General features: G+C 39.3%; 1 protein-coding gene across 1 annotated transcript in view; it reads right to left on the bottom strand.

Annotated features, from left to right (window-relative positions):
• Window positions 1–5,357, bottom strand: part of NRXN1 (neurexin 1) — a 1,175,743-nt gene extending 1,170,386 nt beyond the window's left edge. Inside the window, exons 1-2 of the mRNA XM_061155451.1 lie at window positions 5,131–5,357; window positions 757–2,416 (exon numbers count right to left, since the gene is read on the bottom strand). Coding sequence (XP_061011434.1) covers window positions 757–1,528 — 772 coding nt within the window. The 5' untranslated portion in view covers window positions 1,529–2,416; window positions 5,131–5,357. The remainder of the gene's footprint in view (window positions 1–756; window positions 2,417–5,130) is intronic.
• Window positions 5,358–17,274: the final 11,917 nt, after the last annotated feature.

The following is a 17,274-nucleotide window of genomic DNA, read 5'->3' as shown; positions in this document are numbered from 1 at the left end:
TGAGAAATATGCTATTTAATCTCTAACACTTCTAAACATGAGCTGACCTCTCTCCCACTTCAAGAAACCACAGAAATAATTTGATTAAACCAACAAATGGTGGACATAGCCAAAGAAACTACCATTAATTCCAAGAACCCTCCTCCTAATCAAGAAATTCTGCACCAGTCCTGCGCTACTCCCACCTCCCTTTCCCCACAACCAGGAGCAGGACTGGCCCCTCGACTTGAAAAAGGCACAGCTGTGTCGATGAATCCTGTCTCCCTTGCCCATTACCAACTATGTGGGGATTCTCAACCATGGTCAATTTCTCCTGACTTCATTTTTCACCAAACGTATGCCCAATCTTCTAGATGCCCAATCTGCATCTTATGGGGGGAAATCCGTGTATTACAGACAGTGGTGACAGAGGAAAAAGCACCAGTGAAGAGAGGGAGCGGCCTGGCAAAGAACCCGAGGACTGCAGAGGAGAGGTCATTTTACTTGCCACTTGGAAGGCAGTGGGACTGGTGGAAAGGGCTCGCGGGAGGACACTGGACCTAGAAATGGGGGCTGCTCAACCTTTCCCGAGGCCACGGGATGGGCTGTGGGAAGTGAGAAGGCGGAGAGGCCCGAAACAGGTTTTCACCTGGACCCTATGCGACACAAGCTCTCCAGAGAAGGAAGCCCGCATGCACCGGCCCCGGCTGCCTCGCCCTGCCTCCCCGCGCCCTGCCCAGGCCAAGGCCCCAGGGCTCCAGCGACGTCGGGCCTTACCTTGGCTGCAGTCCTTGCCGCGGAAGCCGGTTCGCGAGCAGTCGCACACCGCCTGGTCGTCCACCACGGAGCACACGCCCCCGTTGAGGCACACCCCGCCCTCGCCCTCCTCGCCCCCCTCGCACGGGCTCCCGCCGCCGCTGCTGGGCGGCTCGTCGTCCAGCTTGACCTCGCCGCTGTCCACGGGCAGGGCCAGCGAGGAGTTGACCCGCACGTCGCGGATCCAGCCTTTGAAGGGCTCTCGCTCCCGCACGGAGGCCAGCGTGAGCTTGAGCGCCGCCGCGCGCAGTTCCGGGGGAAGCCCCCCGACGAAGAGGCCGCTGAACACCGTCATGTCCCGGCGCTTGGATTTGACCTCCACCCACTTGGCCTCCACCTGGTCGATGAAGAGCGTGGTGTTGCGGAACTGCCGGCGGATCCGCACGCTGTGCCACGCGCCGTCGTTGACCGGCGTGTCCGTCAGGAGCGTGGCGGGCTCGGCGCAGAAGATGGAGAAGCTGAGCTGCAGGCGGCCGCCGCGCGTCAGGATGAGCTCCAGGAAGTCGCAGAAGCCCTCGTCGTCGAAGTAGAGCACTAGGCCCCGGGCGCTGCGCGTCTTCAGCTGGAAGCTCATCTCGCTCTCGCAGCAGGCGTTCCACTTGGGGAAGCGCGTCCACTGGCCCTCAGCACCCGGGAACTCCAGCCCGCTGCCCAGCTCCGCCCAGCAGCCCAGGAGCAGCAGCGAGAGACACAGGAGAAAGCAGCCCCCGCGCTGGAGAAGCGCCGTCCCCATGCTCGGGGCTGGGGTGCGGCGGGGGGGTGCCGGGGCCGACAGGGTCAAAATGGTCTTGGACACCGTGATGCAGAAATCGGGGTCCGGAAAGAAATCGGGCAAGGGGACGGGCAGGAGTGGGAGAGATGTCCCCTCCTTTATCTAGCTCTTTTTTTCTTCTTCTTCTTCCAGCAACCCCTCCCTCTCTCCCTATAGTCCCCTCCCAACTGGAAAACGTAGACCCCAGTAGCACAGGGCAGCCACAGAACTTCCAGACCAAAGGGAGGATACACTTTGGAAGCAACGTTCTGGAAAAAGGTGTCAACAGAAAGTCAAGGGAAATCACGCATCCATTTGAGTCCGATGAACTAGTCCAAGGGCATCGGTGGGGTCGGCAGATACTTCACTCTTCAAATACCATCATCTGCCAGGTATCAGCGGTGTTACCAGGCAAAAGGGAAACGGTGAGTCAGGTAAAAAACACTCTCCAGGGAAGTAAGATGCCGGCAATGAACCAATGATCCTTGGATGCTTGGTAACACCTCAGGTGTTTCTCCTCCAGATGCAGTGTCCAGACCAGTAAGGCACCACTTGTCAACCCCAGAGTAGCTTCAGAGGCCTGCTGCTTCTGCCATTATCATAGACTTCCAGTACCACTGTAGCCGAAGCAGAATTCCTTGCACATGGCCTCAGGGGCTGGGTTTTACTTCTCTTTTTCCCTCCCCAACAGTAGGGTTCAAACACAGAAGCTGTGAAATAGCCAGAAGCTGTTAGAGGTGGAAAACACAGGAGCTCCTCTTCTCTCCTCTCCGCCTCTGCAAGGCCGAGCTAACATGCCAGCATATCAATTGGTCGTGTGTTGGTGATGCATTTTGGTTTTATTTTGTCTTTTTATAAGGACCCAGAAATCTGCAGAGAATTAAAATAAAAATTAAGTTCTAAAGTCTGAGTATCATATAATCATTATTCAACCCAGAAATCAGGTATATAATTGCTGTTATTAGCAAGTCAGAGTTAACCTTATTGGAAGGAACTTATTTGTCCTGATCTATAAGTAAGAACTGATGTCTCCTAATAGTTAATATCACACTCTTACAATTCAGCCATTACACCCTTGTAGGTTATTATAACCCTTAGTAGGTAACCCTCCCAAGGTTTTTCTTTTAAATAGAAATTTGGTTAATGTTATATTTTAATGTTTCTGAGAAAGTTTAAAATATATGAAAAGGAGAAGGGGGAGAAAGACTCTATTAGAAACTTCTCCTTATATGTGCACTGGTTATATGGAAAATAAAAATACAGCCTATTTAAATCTCAGTTAATAGCTGATTTTACAACAGGCGAAGCATACCAAACTGTTGACTGGAAGCTGCCAGCATGGATTTGTGTAGCATTCCTACTCTTATTTTCCTGAGAGAGAGAAGAACACTGATGATTTCTTGGGATTCTTAAATTTCAAACAAGTATTTTCTTCCTTTTTATTGAAGGAATCATTCGTTATAGGAGAAAATAACTCACTGGAATCAGATGTCTGTTTTTGGCAGCATTTGTGTCTCAACTGCCATAATATTAACTCCTCTAAAGTCAAGTATTTAATATTTTGCCTAACAGTGCAGTGATCTTAACTCCTCTTCAAGTCCTTTCTGGCTGTCGGCTCAGAATTTGTGTGGTTAGAATAGCTACTGTGTCAGCTTAGCAGCTATGGTTCAAGGAAGCTCACATTTAAAATCATATCTTTGAATTACTCACTCTACTATTAAATCATCTCACTTTATTCAACTCTAATCTGACAGGTTCTTAAAATGGTATAGAACTCATATATAGTGAATTGTTTTTCAGGCTTTTTTTTTTTTTTAAACCAAAAATTGCTCTCATATTTTAACCAAGAAAATCACAATGTGTCATCTGGTCCGGTTAAGAAAATATATGTATTTCCTTCACCATTTCCATTTCTCACTATCTCCCCCCGCCCAGCGCATACACAAACAACACAGACAAGCACAGACACCAGTTTATTGCTAGACACAGAAACTCACTATCCAATTAACACTTTTTTCCTACAAGCTGAAACTAGCAGTAATTTATGGCACTGCATTGTACTGCTGCCCCTCCATGAAGGGAACTGAGAACATTTCTCTTCAATACAGAGCGGTCCCTACAGGTGTCATCTGAGAGCCACCAAGCTAGGGCATCCCACTTCAAGTTCCTCCCCAGATGAAATTGATGACTGGTTCTCTCTCTTTCAGCACACACACAAAACACTACACACTGCCCACTAGCAAAGGGAAATTAAAATCTCAGTTGCTTATTTATTACAGCTGATACATGCCACACCATCAGTAGTCCCCAGCCATATCTTGTCTACTCCTGCTCCAAACCCAAAGAGAAGTGCTCTTAAAAATCCTTCTAAGAAACATATTATTCAGAAGACTTTCATTTTTTAAGTGGACTCAGAAATCTGTGAAATTTTCAGTCATAGTGAAATAAACCTGAAATTTCAAGATCAAGAGTAAGTGCTTTGAAACCATTTACAAGCTCCTGTGTTAGAAAACCATTTTTTGTTGTTGTTAGTCAGTTAGAATCAATTGTTTTATTCATTGACATTCCATAGCTCATAAAACCCTTCTTTACACCGCTCTCTTGCCCTCCTCCAACGATGCATATCTTGACAATTTTTTTTTAAGGAATGTAAGAGAGGGAGGAAAACATGTATATTCTTACCACAGGGGAGGTCAACTGACTCTCCCAGTTCTTAGAGGAAGCTCATTGTGTGTGAGAGAGTATCTGTATTTATATGGAGAAAAGGATTCTCTCTAGGTGCCGGGAAAACCTGGCGAGTTCACAAATTAGAGGATAAAATAAAAGGATCTGAAAAACAACATCACTGCAGCCAAAGGAAGAAGCGCTCTAATTCAAAAGCAGACTAACAGCCTCATTAATCTTTTCTTTCATTTCTAGAATCAAATTCATTCCCAAGCCACTGGAAGGATCGATACAGTATGCTCATGGGCTGCAGCTGCATTTATTTTAATATGTTTATGGTAACACACACACGCACAAACACGCACACACCTTTCCATGCATCATTCAATATATCATAATAAAGGACCTGAAATCTTTGAGAGGATTTTTAGAAGCGCCTATCATTTCCCCCTGGATATTTCAAAGTCCCTTAATACCAATGCACACCCAAAATTCTCCCTGGCTTTCCCGCCCAGTCTCTAAGCCCCATCTCTGATACCAGTGCAGTTTCTTGGAGCCTGGAGTCGACTGCACAAATTAAGGCTAGGCACAGCATGGGGCTGATGGGGAAGGGAAAGAAAGATGTAGCTCTAGATGTATTTTATTGCTTTGGTTTCTAACTTGCCCGTTTTCTTTTTCTGCTAATAAATCACTGCATTCAGTCTTCAAGTTACTACCCCAGCTCCATCATTTCATCCTCTTGCCATTATTTAAAAAGCTTCATGCAAAACAACCAAGGTCTATACTCCTCCACCCTCCCACCACCCATCCTTCCCTGTGCATTTGTGGCAGATCCTGGCTCAATTACAATGGGGAAAGATATCCTTCTCCAGCTAGCCTCGCCCCATCCCCTCCCCCCAACACAAATTGAGCTTCTTTACCTGCCCGGTTATTCCCCCGTAGCCCGAGCCAGAGCTTGAGGCATGCAACGGTCAAAGCGAATTTCCTGAGGTCTGTGGATAAGGCGACTGCTGCTGCCTTTTGAGAGGCGTCAGGCTTGAGCGTCTATCTCCAGGAGTGCGGGAGGGGAGAGCAGGCAAAGGAGGGGAGCAGAAGGAGGAGGAGAGGGAAAGAGCTGGGAAGGAGGAGGCGGTCGTGGAGCCCGAGAAGGCTGGGTTACGTGACGTTGGGTGCTGTCCTTCTGAAAGAGAAGGGCGGAGCTGCGCTCTCCGCAGTACCATGGAGAGCGGCGGGCCGTCCCCAGACTGGGATACTGGTGGGCTCAGCCCGCCGGGCGCAGCCCCTCCCGGTGGGGATGCTGCGCAGTGAGGTGTGTTTCTGCCTTTGCTTCGTCCTCTTGCCGGGGGAGCCCGATCCTGGGGGCGGGGACCTAACGCAAGTGCTTCTAACTTGTCACCACCCACCCTCCCCCAAGAGAGAGAGGGGAGGTGGATATAGAAAAAGAGGAAGAGGAGAGAGCGGGAGAGAGAGAGAGAGAAAAGAAAAGAGAGAGAGAAACACGTAGCCTACTGAGCATGCCCAGGCCCCTGCTAGACCCACGGAAAGCTGAGTGGAGATTCCACTTCTCCGGGGTTTAGTCGTGATTGGGCAAGGGTATCTGAGAGGGTTGGTTCCAGGGCCAAAAGAAAGGGGCCGAGGAGTCGGTGATTAAGATGAGCTCTCGCTTTACTGGTGCCCTTTGATCTCTTGCTTGGAACCCTAGAAAAGCTGCAGCTCTTCGAGGAATGCAGAGACAGGCAAGGTTCACACAGTCGCTGGCATTCCCCCAGATCCACGGTCCCTGCCCCACCCCTTACAGTGGCCCCGGGATGAGTGATCACTTCAGATCTTCACGATCTGCCCAAGTTTTGCCAAAAAGATGCAAAAGGGACCCACCAGGTTAACGTGCCAGCTTCAGAGCCCAGACTCATCTATTGGACAAGGTACTTTGGTGGCAGCGTCTCCTCATCCCTTCTCCTCCCCCAGCTTTCTATGCTCTGCCCTGGCCATGGACATCCGGAGCTGAACCAAGTTCTGTTCCTGTTTAACTCTTCGCTCTGTCTCCTCCTTCCTTTTGCAGCTGGTAAAACCTGGAGGAAGTAAAACTTGATATAAGGCACTCATCATATCACTGGGCATGCCCAGTAGGCATTGCTGAGTTTGGTGACAAAGGAGTTAACTCTAAAGGAAGCTTGCAAAATAGGTGGTAGAGAAGTCTGAGGTGTGTGGCTTAATTATAGTTTGAGTCCTATGGACATTTAAATTTCTAACCCTATTATATTCCTAGTCTGGGTTGGTTTTAGAGCAGAAAAAGCAGACATATTTATTTCAGTACCACAAGCCTAATAGCTTCAGCCTTAAATATTGTTAAGGTAAGACTATTTTCTGCATCTCAGCCCTATATAGCAAAACTGTAAAAAGTAGACAAATTCAGGAGTACTAAAATAATATACATTCCAAATCCGATATTCATTTCCTGCCAAAGAAACCAGAACTCATTCCTTTTGATAAGCCTATTTATACTTTCACTGCTTGTCTAAGAGTCTAAATAACTTGGAGACAGGAATAAATTGTATTATTTTTATTGGCTTCAGAAAGATAGTGTGGTCAAGTAATTAAATGTGTGGGAACTAGAATCAGGTTGTCTGAGCTTGAATTTCATCTCTGCCATGTATCAGCTGTGACCCTAAGTAAGATGTTTAATCTTGCAATGCCTCAGTCACCTCATCTGTAAAATGGATATATTAATAGTTCCAAATTTATCTATTTGTTGTTGTGGAGGTTAAATTAATAAATAGATATAAAATAGTTTAGAACTGTGTTGAATAAATGCTAGCTTTTTTCTATCAGTTCCAAGCCCGTTCTGTTTTCTCTGACCCAATGGAAGTCACTTCTCTGAAATCCAGATTCCTTGAATGTAAAGTATGGGTACTAGTGAGTGCCAATTTATTCCACAGGATTACTTTGGGAATGTAATTAACTAATAATTGCTAACATGATTTTTTTAAGTGAATTATTAAATAATGTAAAGATAAGTCTCAGAAAAATGCATTATCTAAGGTTAATCAGTCATTAAGTGAATTTGGACCACAAATATACTCTACCTAATTTAGGGCATTTTAAAAAAAATTGTCAATAGGTTCTAGAACAAATAGCATATAAGGTGTGCCTACATATGTCTCTTATAGAGGTAAAGCTTACTACAGAAGTAAATAGAAGGGGCAGCTAATTTATAAGAATTGAATCTTAAAAGGTTCCACGATACCCTTAAGATCTGTGTACATTCCTCAGTGAATCTGATGATGCTAGCAGATTTCTAGAGGCTCTCTTAAGAGTCAAAGTCCTGTCTTTTACCTGGACTCTTAAAACCCATTGATTGCCACCAGTGTGTAAGATCTATGTGCCTACCCCTTACACACACACAATCTAAACTGTGAGGCAATAAATTATGTGTTACAATAATCCCCTTTGCAGTTACCAGATTTAAAGCAACTACTGTATCTAGTCTAAGAGATATGAACAGACAAAAGATCTCTTTCCTTCAGTAAGTATGCAGAGAGAAAACTATCAGTATGTCTATAGAATGGGGGGGTGGTGGAAATCACAACAAAATTTAGTGATAAAAGTTCTTTAAAGTATGACTTGCTGTGTTGTTTCTAAATGCAAATTGCTTCAATTCTCTGAACACTAGTTTCCTCATCAGTAAAATAAAGATAATGACACTTTATTAGATCTGGTGAAGATAATGCCGATGTCTAATGTTGAGTGCTGCTGTTGCTGCTGCTAAGTCACTTCAGTCGTGTCCGACTCTGTGCGACCCCATAGACCATAGACGGCAGCCCACCAGGCTCCCCCGTCCCTGGGATTCTCCAGGCAAGAACACTGGAGTGGGTTGCCATTTCCTTCTCCAATGCATGAAAGTGAGAAGTGAAAGTGAAGTCGCTCAGTCGTGTCCGACTCTTATCAACCCCATGGACTGCAGCCTACCAGGCTCCTCCGTCCATGGGATTTTCCAGACAAGAGTACTGGAGTGGGGTGCCATTGCCTTCTCTGATGCTGAGTTTCTATTCCATGCCAAACTGCTCTAGTATTTTACTTACATTAACTTAGTTTATCCCTCACAGCAACCCTGTAAGAAAGAGTCTAGGATTTCACTCATATTGCCAATGAGAAAAGTGAAGCACAGAGCGGTTAACCAAGACAGTCAAGATCACACCTAGCAATATAAGAGCAAAGAAGCATTCAAACTCAAGACTGTGATCTTAAACACCATGCCACACTGCCTCTCTTCAAATGACTGAATATGCCTAGCACACTACTTGACACAATACAGATGCTAATTAATGTTCATTCCTTTTTTTTTTTTTTAATTTTCTTTTTTTTCCCCCATTTATTTTTACTAGTTGGAGGCGAATTACTTTACAATATTGTAGTGGTTTTTGTCATACATTGACCTGAATCAGCCATGGATTTACATGTGTTCATTCCTTTTTTAACAATTTCATCCAGAGGAATTCAGGAAACTACACAGTCAACTTTGGAATGTATTAGTAATATCTTTCCTTAATAGCAAATACTATATAAAGTATCTTAATGAAAACAGATGAGGTGTTTTTAATGTTATTATTTCTTTTTTTGTTTGTAGATAAAATGTAAAATGATTCCTATTGAAATAAATTTGAGGCAATTTAATATTTGTAGGGGCTCCCCTGTGGTTCAGACGGTAAAAATATCTGCCTTCCAAGCAGGAAACGCTGGTTAGATCACCGAGTTGGGAAGATCCCTTGAAGAAGGGAATGGCAGGCTACACTCCATGGGGTCACAAAGAGTCAGACTGTACTGAGTGATTGACGCTTTCAACATTTGTCAGAAAAATCTAGTACTTTTTTTTTTTTTAGAAAGATGGAAACTAGGATTAATTCCTCTCCAATCACCTAAGGGAATCTACCAATTTTAGGCTACAGTACTGTGTGAAGGATTTTAACTTCTGCCCCTTTCTACTACTCAGAACAAATGAGATAATTGTGAAATCAAGGTGGTTGTTTATGCTTATGTCTGATTGGGAGAATTCCTAACAACCCAAATATGGAAACATAAATAATATCTCATACCATAAACTGGTAAACATTTTGCAACAATGAAAATGGGAATACATGATCACCATAAACAAACATATTTCCATAAGGTATTAAATATTAATGAGCGTTCTAACTTGGAAGCTTCCTCTACACTAAAAATAAATGAAAATAAGTGATAAGATTTTTTTTTTTGACTGAGAAATGAATACAGAGACACTGTTTATTGCTGCAATCATAGCCTGTGCTTTAACATTAGATCAATGTAAACACCTACTTTCTCAATTAACATTAAGGCAATGTGGAGGTTTTGAGATACCCATGAATTCCAAGACTGATATCAATTTGGAAGAAGGTTTTAACTTTACAAATATGTGATTGAGAAGAAATGTAATAATGAGGGAAAATATGAGTTGATGTGTATTAAATACCTTTCCAGTAAAGATGGTAGATAATTTAAAAGAGCAATAAGATTTATCATTTTGAGGGATTTTCTATTTGCTGTGATACAAGTGATCAAAATGAAAGCCATTTTTTCCTACTGAAATAATGGTATTACTAGGGAGACATTAGATTAAATGATATTCTCAACTAAATTTCAGACTAACAGTGAATTTCTCTACTCAATGACAGTGTCACTGTTGCATAATTGGAGAGCTATTGTTTAGTTTACAACTTATTTATTTTAATAGTAAATACAACACTGTTATTTGGTTTGTGGCTAAATGTCTAGCTGGTTTCCTTTGTATGAATCGACATGGTTTCTTAGTAACAAAAGTTGATGAATAGTTATTGAACATGCCACTATGTAAACCTCATTTTCAACAAAACAACTTAGAGGAGTCTTTAAATGCAAGGAAATACAATTAGTCTGGGTCTTTGGACTCAGTGATAGAATGGGAAAAAAATACTAGAAATTTCATATAGAAAAAGCCCTATAATTTCTCATGAAGTTTACTAAGTTACTTTCAAGAGAAATAAGCAAACTCAGCATGTTATACTGTTTTGTACTACTTGAGAAAAAAATCTTTGGCAAAGTAAAATTAGGCTACTTTCACATGAGTATTTAATTTTTCAGTAATTAGAATATAGACTGATTTTTAATGGCTACAAATTACTTGAATAATGATAATTATTAATGTGTCAAGCCACAGTAGAGAAAGCACGTGAATAGGTACTTGAGAATAGTACTTTAAGTTCTAACTGATGCACCTGCTAGAGAGGTTTCAATATGGGATCCCTGCAGGGCTTTTGATGGGTAGTGTTCTTAAATCTAGGGCACCACTAACACCTGTGTATGTTCCCTCTTGCCTCCCTCCCACCTCTCCTTCCCCCCACAATGATGAAAAATCTTTCTGAAGAAGAATAGCAGCTACTAAACTAAATTTGTGAGAAGACCCTGTGGGGGTAATTTTATTCCCTGATTAGTCACATATTTGAGCCAGCGATCTAACCCGAGGACCCCGCAAGTCTCCTGTATTGCAGGCAGATTTGATAACACTGAGCTACTAGGGAAGCCCACTCACATCCCTACTCACAGTCAATCCCTCCCATTTCCAATGGCTAGACTTCAGGAGAGGAATTTTCTCATCCATCAGAATCCAGCTTTACACTTATTTTCATGGAGCCCCTGCAGCCAGTGTGTTTAATTTAACCAATACAATTTATTTTCCCTTACTGTGACTTTTAAGGGAAGATCAAGAGCTGTGCTTAAGTTCTAGATGCCAGTGAGACTCAAAACCTTATTTTACCTTTGCTTAATTTCAGCCTCCCTCAAAATCTGTGGAATCAATTCTCTGTGTGGGCATATTGAAATAATTTGTAGGTAGCTTTTAAGGCACATCTTGTGTGAATTATTGTTTGTTTATTGTTTATCTGTTTCCCATCTTATCACAAACTAATCCCCCTCATTTTTATATGTATATATTTAAGCCTCGTTATTCTTCCAGGGCTCTGTCCTTCTCCTGTAGTGCTTATGTTTACCTTTCATACCCAGTTTTTTCTCCACTGCATCTGTTTAATACTATTTTTCATTTAATTATATATCACACATACACTTAATCATATATCACACATACACTTAATCATATATCACACGTACACTTAATCATACATACACAGAAAGCTAAGCATATTAAAAATAAAGACAGTGGTAGATATTCAGTATACACTATTGGAATTTCACAAATTAGAGATACTGACTTTTTAAACAAAAAATAATCTTGGGCTTTTGAAGTTTCTTGTAAAGCCAAACTGACAAGAATTTTATTTTTACAAGAGCTTTTCTCCTGTTGAAGGAAATATAACAGTAAAATGGAAATGAACTAAATCTTAAAATATTTGCACTTGATCTAGACATCCCACTGAATTAAACTATAGTACAATACTAGACAATTTAATTTTCCGTAGATCAAGGAGAGCAGACAGAAATGTAAGCAAGTCCAGCATGTGACATACAGGAGTGAGGTAAACCGAACTGGGGAAACAATGAGGATGGGTTGGCCCTGTGGCCAACTACAGATTGCACACTTTTCTAAAAAGGGCATCCACACCCCACTCTAACAGATTGTGGTCAGCTGGGCCCAGTGTTTCCAGATCATATCACTTTTCACAAGCTGTAGGAAATTTGGAATTTTATATAAAATCTAGTGCTCTCTAAAATCATAAATCATTAAAAATAATAATAACCTCCACAACAACACTGCATAGGACAAAACAGATTTCTTCACTGCTTGGAAATGGCACATGGGCTGCCGATTTGTCACCTTCACATTTATGTTCACACATACACATGCAAACTGACACTTGTGCATTATTTTTGTCTGAGTTCAATATTTCAAAAGATGCATTTATATGTTCTAAATATAGCCAAGAATATAAAGTGAATACATAGATAAAATCAAGATTAAAGTTTTATCTACTGGAATCAGGAAGATGATTTTTTAAGTAGCTTGGTATATGGGAAGAAACACTGCATTCTGAGTAACATATGTGCCCTAGCTCTAGCTTTGTTATTAACTCTGTTTAGCACCCTAGACAAATCCCTTAGCTTCTCTACTTTAATGGCTGCTTAGATATGTTATGGGTTGAATTCTGTCCCCCAAAAAGATATGTTGAAGTTCTCACCTCTAGTATCTGTGAATGTGACCTTACTTGGAAATAAGTCTCCGTAGATGTACTAAAGTTAAGATGATGTCATACTGAATTAGGATGAGCCTTGCCTGGGAAATCCCATGGACATAGGAGCCTGGTGGGCTATAGTCCGTGGGATCAAAAGAGTCTCATACAAGTTAGCAACTAAACCACCACCACCAAATCCCAAAGGCAAGTGTTTTTATATGGAAAGAAAAACTTGAAGACAGAGGAAATACAAGGAATACATCCATAAGGACAAAGAAATCAGGTGACAGAGCTACAAGCTAAGGAATGCCAAAAATGCCAGCAACACCAGAAGCTCTGAGACAGATATGGAACAAATTCTTTCCCAGAGTTTCAAGAAAGGACCAACCCTGCTCATATTTTGGTTTCAGAATTCTAGACTCCTGAATTGTAAGAAAATAACTTTTTGTTGTTTTAAATCACCTAGTTTGTGGTAATTTGTTATGATAGCCTTAGGAAACTAATACAGTATATACATGATAGAGAGGTTTGGGAAAACACACATTTGGAGAAAACTAGTATAAGAAGCAGTCTGCTAGACGATTTTATGTACGTGTTACTTTAATCCATATAATGACCTTGAGCAGCAGACATTCATATTCATTCCCCTTCTCTCGCTGTTTTCCTCACTCACTTTCTCCCTTTCACTCTTGTTCTTGCTCTTACTCTTTCCCTCTCTCTTTTTCTCTTTCTTCCTCTCCCTCTTTCTCTGTCCATCTGCCTTTCAAAAAGGTATGGCTTACAGACTCAAATTATCTTGTACCCAAATCCATAGATTGCTTCAGGATGAATGACACCCAGATCTAAGACCAAAGCCCACATTCTTGTTCACTATATCCTTCTGTTATAACATTTTTCAGAGAAATTAATACAACATACTATAAAATTATTATTGAGGCATTTAATTTTGAAGAAATTGAAAGTAGAAAACAAAATGTCACAGCAGAGAAAGCAAGAATACCTCTCTCAAATATATACATCTCAATACACTTTATGTATAATATATAGGTCTTGAATAGGATAAGAAAAAGGAATATTGTAGTTTTTTAGTGATTTAATATCAGCAGTATTTTAAAACTAAACTTTTTATTGTAGTAAAGAATAATAAAATATAGAAAACCAAAGTCTAGAGCTTGATGAATTTCAAAGATGTAAACACATCCATATGACTTTCATCAAGATAAACAATGAATTATGACACTCATTTTCCTTCCAGCCATTTCCTATCCCTTCTTCCATAAATATCTTTATTTTCCAACTTCTCACACTGATTTTGGGCTTCCTAGGTGGTGATAGCAGTAAAGAATTTGCCTGACAATGCAGGATACGCAGGAAACGAGGGTTTGGTTCCTGTGTCAGGAAGATCCCTGGAGTAAAAAATGGCAACCCACTCCAGTATTCTTGCCTGGAAAATTCCTTGGACAGAGGAGTCTGCTAGGCTACAGTCCATGGAGCAGCAAAGACTCAGACACAACTGAGCACATACATGCAAACTAATTTTGGCTATTTTCCAATGTATATGAACTCTGTAATGCAGTATGTTCTCCTTTACATCAATGCTATGCTTGCGAGATCCATTCACGTGGATGAACACAGTGGTAATCTGCCCATTTTTCAGTGCTGTATTCAGTTTTATAAATATATTAATATTTATCTATCCAATTGTTGATAAACACTTGGATTACTTTCAGTATCTAACACAAACAATATGTTGTTAATATTATTATACAATTGTGTGTTACAAATATATACAAAGCTCCATGAGTCCATGTCTAAGTGTTACACTGCTCGCTCATGAGTTATCTTTAGTAGTTGTTGCTGAAAAGATTTCCAAAGTTGTAACAATTTGTACTCTGAAAAGCAGCATATGAGAATTTCTCACTTTCTGGCCAACAAATACTTATCAATCATTTTAATTTTAGATAATTTTGGTTGATTTTAATTTTAGTTGATCTTATTGTTACTATGGTTTTATTTTTTTTTATTTTCCATGTGACTAATAAAGCTGACCACCTACTCATAAATTTATTTGTCATTACAATATCATCTGGAAAGCTAGCCTATTCAATTATTGTGCCCATTTTTCTACTTGATTACCTGTCCTCAAAATTAATTATAAGACATTTTAATGCATATGATTTTTTTTACATTTATGCATATTAAAATATCTTACCCTCTTGGGGTAAGCATGACTGCGTGTCTACTTCATGATTTCTTTTGACAAACGGGAAACTTAAATGTTAATGTTGTCCAATTTTTAAAAATATTTTCCTTTTTGGTTGTTTTGTGTATAGTATTCAAGAAAACAATTTTATATCCTAAATCAATATCTTACCTTGTAGTAATGTACTTTAAATTTCAAAAAATATATATATTTCATATTTAGATCAATATTACATCACCGTTTAACTTTTTTTCTTGAGAATAATATCTAGTTAACTCAGAACTATATATTTACAAGACCAAAACTTTCTCACTGTTCTGAAGTATTGTTTTTGTCAAAAATAAATAACCAAGTGCTAATACATATGAGGGTATGTCTCACATTTAGTTTTAATGGTCTCTTTGTTGTCTCAAGTAATGAACCTTTATAAAGAAATGAAATATCTAGTGGCTTTTAATAATTCAGCACTATGCATAGTGCCTATTGCATTTTAACAGAGATATTATTTATTAGATTAACTAAATTCTTTCCTAATCTGTCTACTAATATTGTTGATTTCCATAAAAAGCCATTAATATTTTGACAACCTTTTATACAATCATAAACTTTTTCTCTGTTAATGTGATTAACAACATTGGTTGATTTACAAGTGTTAACCACTTAAATTGCTTTTATATCCCCAGTTTGTTCATATTTATTACACTTTTATTAATTTTGCTTGGTAATACTTTATATAGAAATTTTACACCTAAATTCATAAGGAGAATGCCCTATAATTTGGGAAGAAGGTAGATAATGCTATCTTTATAAAACAAAATGAGAATTTTTTCATTTTTCCCTATTTTGTGAATGGACTTACATAACGCTGGTATTGTTTTTCATTAAATACTTGGTAGAATATACACTAATGAGGCCACTTAAGCTAAGTCTTTATATTTTTTCATTCATATAGGATCCTTACAGATGTTCTATTCTTTCCTGGTATTTATAAATCTTATTCTCCTCTCTTTTTATCTTCATAATTCATCATAGGGAGTTATCAATTCTAATCATCTTTCCTAAGAATCAGTGTTTCTCTTTGTTTACTTTTTTTCGTGTATTGTTTTGCATATAATTGAATTTTATTTTAAAATTTATCTTTCACTTAGTTTCTTTGTGTCTAATGCACTCATTTTCTAATCTCTGGCTAAATTTTTGAGATAGATATTTATAACCTTAATTGTCGCTTTTTTCTTTTTTAATATCTTCTTTGGAGATTATACATTTTCTTCTTAGCTGCATGCCACACATTCTGATATGTGGGATTTTCATTATGATTCAGGTAAAATTATCTTTTTAATTTCTGTGATTTCATTTTTGACCCATAGATACTTAGAAGCATATGGCAACTTTCAAACACTGGAAGATATTTTTCATATTATATATTCACAATTCATGTATATATCAATTTTTTTAGGTCCGAAAAGAATGTTTGCTCCAAAACTGTTGTGCATGAGTATTCTGACTATTGATTAAATCAAGTTTATTCACTATGTAATTCACATAGCATATATTCTTCATGTTCTGTGAAATTTTCTTTATGCATTTTTTATAAATAAGCAAATATATTTTTTTATATTTTGATATATGTTGCCACTATATATACACATATATTAATATAATTGTTGAATAAAAATATATTTATTTATTCCTGTTAGATAAACACTTTAATAATCAACATGTTATATCTCTTTTTAGCTCTATTATTGCTGCTGGTCTTAAAGTTTATTTTGGCAGATATCAGTGTAACTAGTCCAGTTTTGTTTGGATTAGTTTTTGTAAAATATCTTTTTTTGAAATGTTTTTAGTTTAATTTTTCTATATATTTATTTTAAAATGCTTCACTTATGCTTTAAAATTCTTTATGGCAATCATGTCATGAAGTTCGTTGTCTACTTAAAATAATTTTGTAATTTCCTTACCTAGTCTGTGCTTTCTTTTCCCCTCCTTTTTTGAGTATATTGGATTAGTCAATTTTTTGTATTATTTAGCATTTTTCCCCCAGCAACTTTTAGTGGTTTCTGTGGATTACAACATGCAAGCTTAATTGAAGTGAAGTGAAGTGAAGTGAAGTCGCTCAGTCGTGTCCGACTCTTTGCAACCCCATGGACTGTAGCCTACAAGGCTCCTCCATCCATGGGATTTTCCAGGCAAGAGTACTAGAGTGGGTTGCCATTTCCTTCTCCAAAGTTTAACTGAAGCAGAGTCAAATAAAAATTACTGTGTCCAGGGAAATATAAAGACTTTTTGAACTCTTAAACTTTTTTTCCCCTTTCTAGCTTTTTTGTTATTGTTGTCTTGTATTTTGGGGGCTTCCCAGGTGGCACTAGGGGTTAAGAACCCACCTGCCAATTCAAGTTAGACTTAAGAGATGCGGGCTGCATCCCTGAGTCAGGAGGATCCGCTGGAGGAGGGCATGACAAGCAACTTTAGTCCCTATGATACATTACTATTATTATTTTATAGTTTGATATTTATAATTCTCCACATACTTAACTTTTCCATAGTTCTTCAGTCCTTCTCACATTGTTTTCATTGAATTTACTTTTTTTCTGTATGAAAAATTTGCTTTGCTAACTCATTTAGTGTGGGTTTACTGATGCAAAAATTTCAGATTTTACTTCACAATATATTTATTTTGCTTTCAT

The sequence above is a fragment of the Dama dama genome, chromosome 11 (genome assembly GCF_033118175.1).
Source record: "Dama dama isolate Ldn47 chromosome 11, ASM3311817v1, whole genome shotgun sequence".
Classification (NCBI taxonomy): Eukaryota; Metazoa; Chordata; class Mammalia; order Artiodactyla; family Cervidae; genus Dama; species Dama dama.
This window is presented reverse-complemented; position numbering and strand designations above follow the sequence as displayed.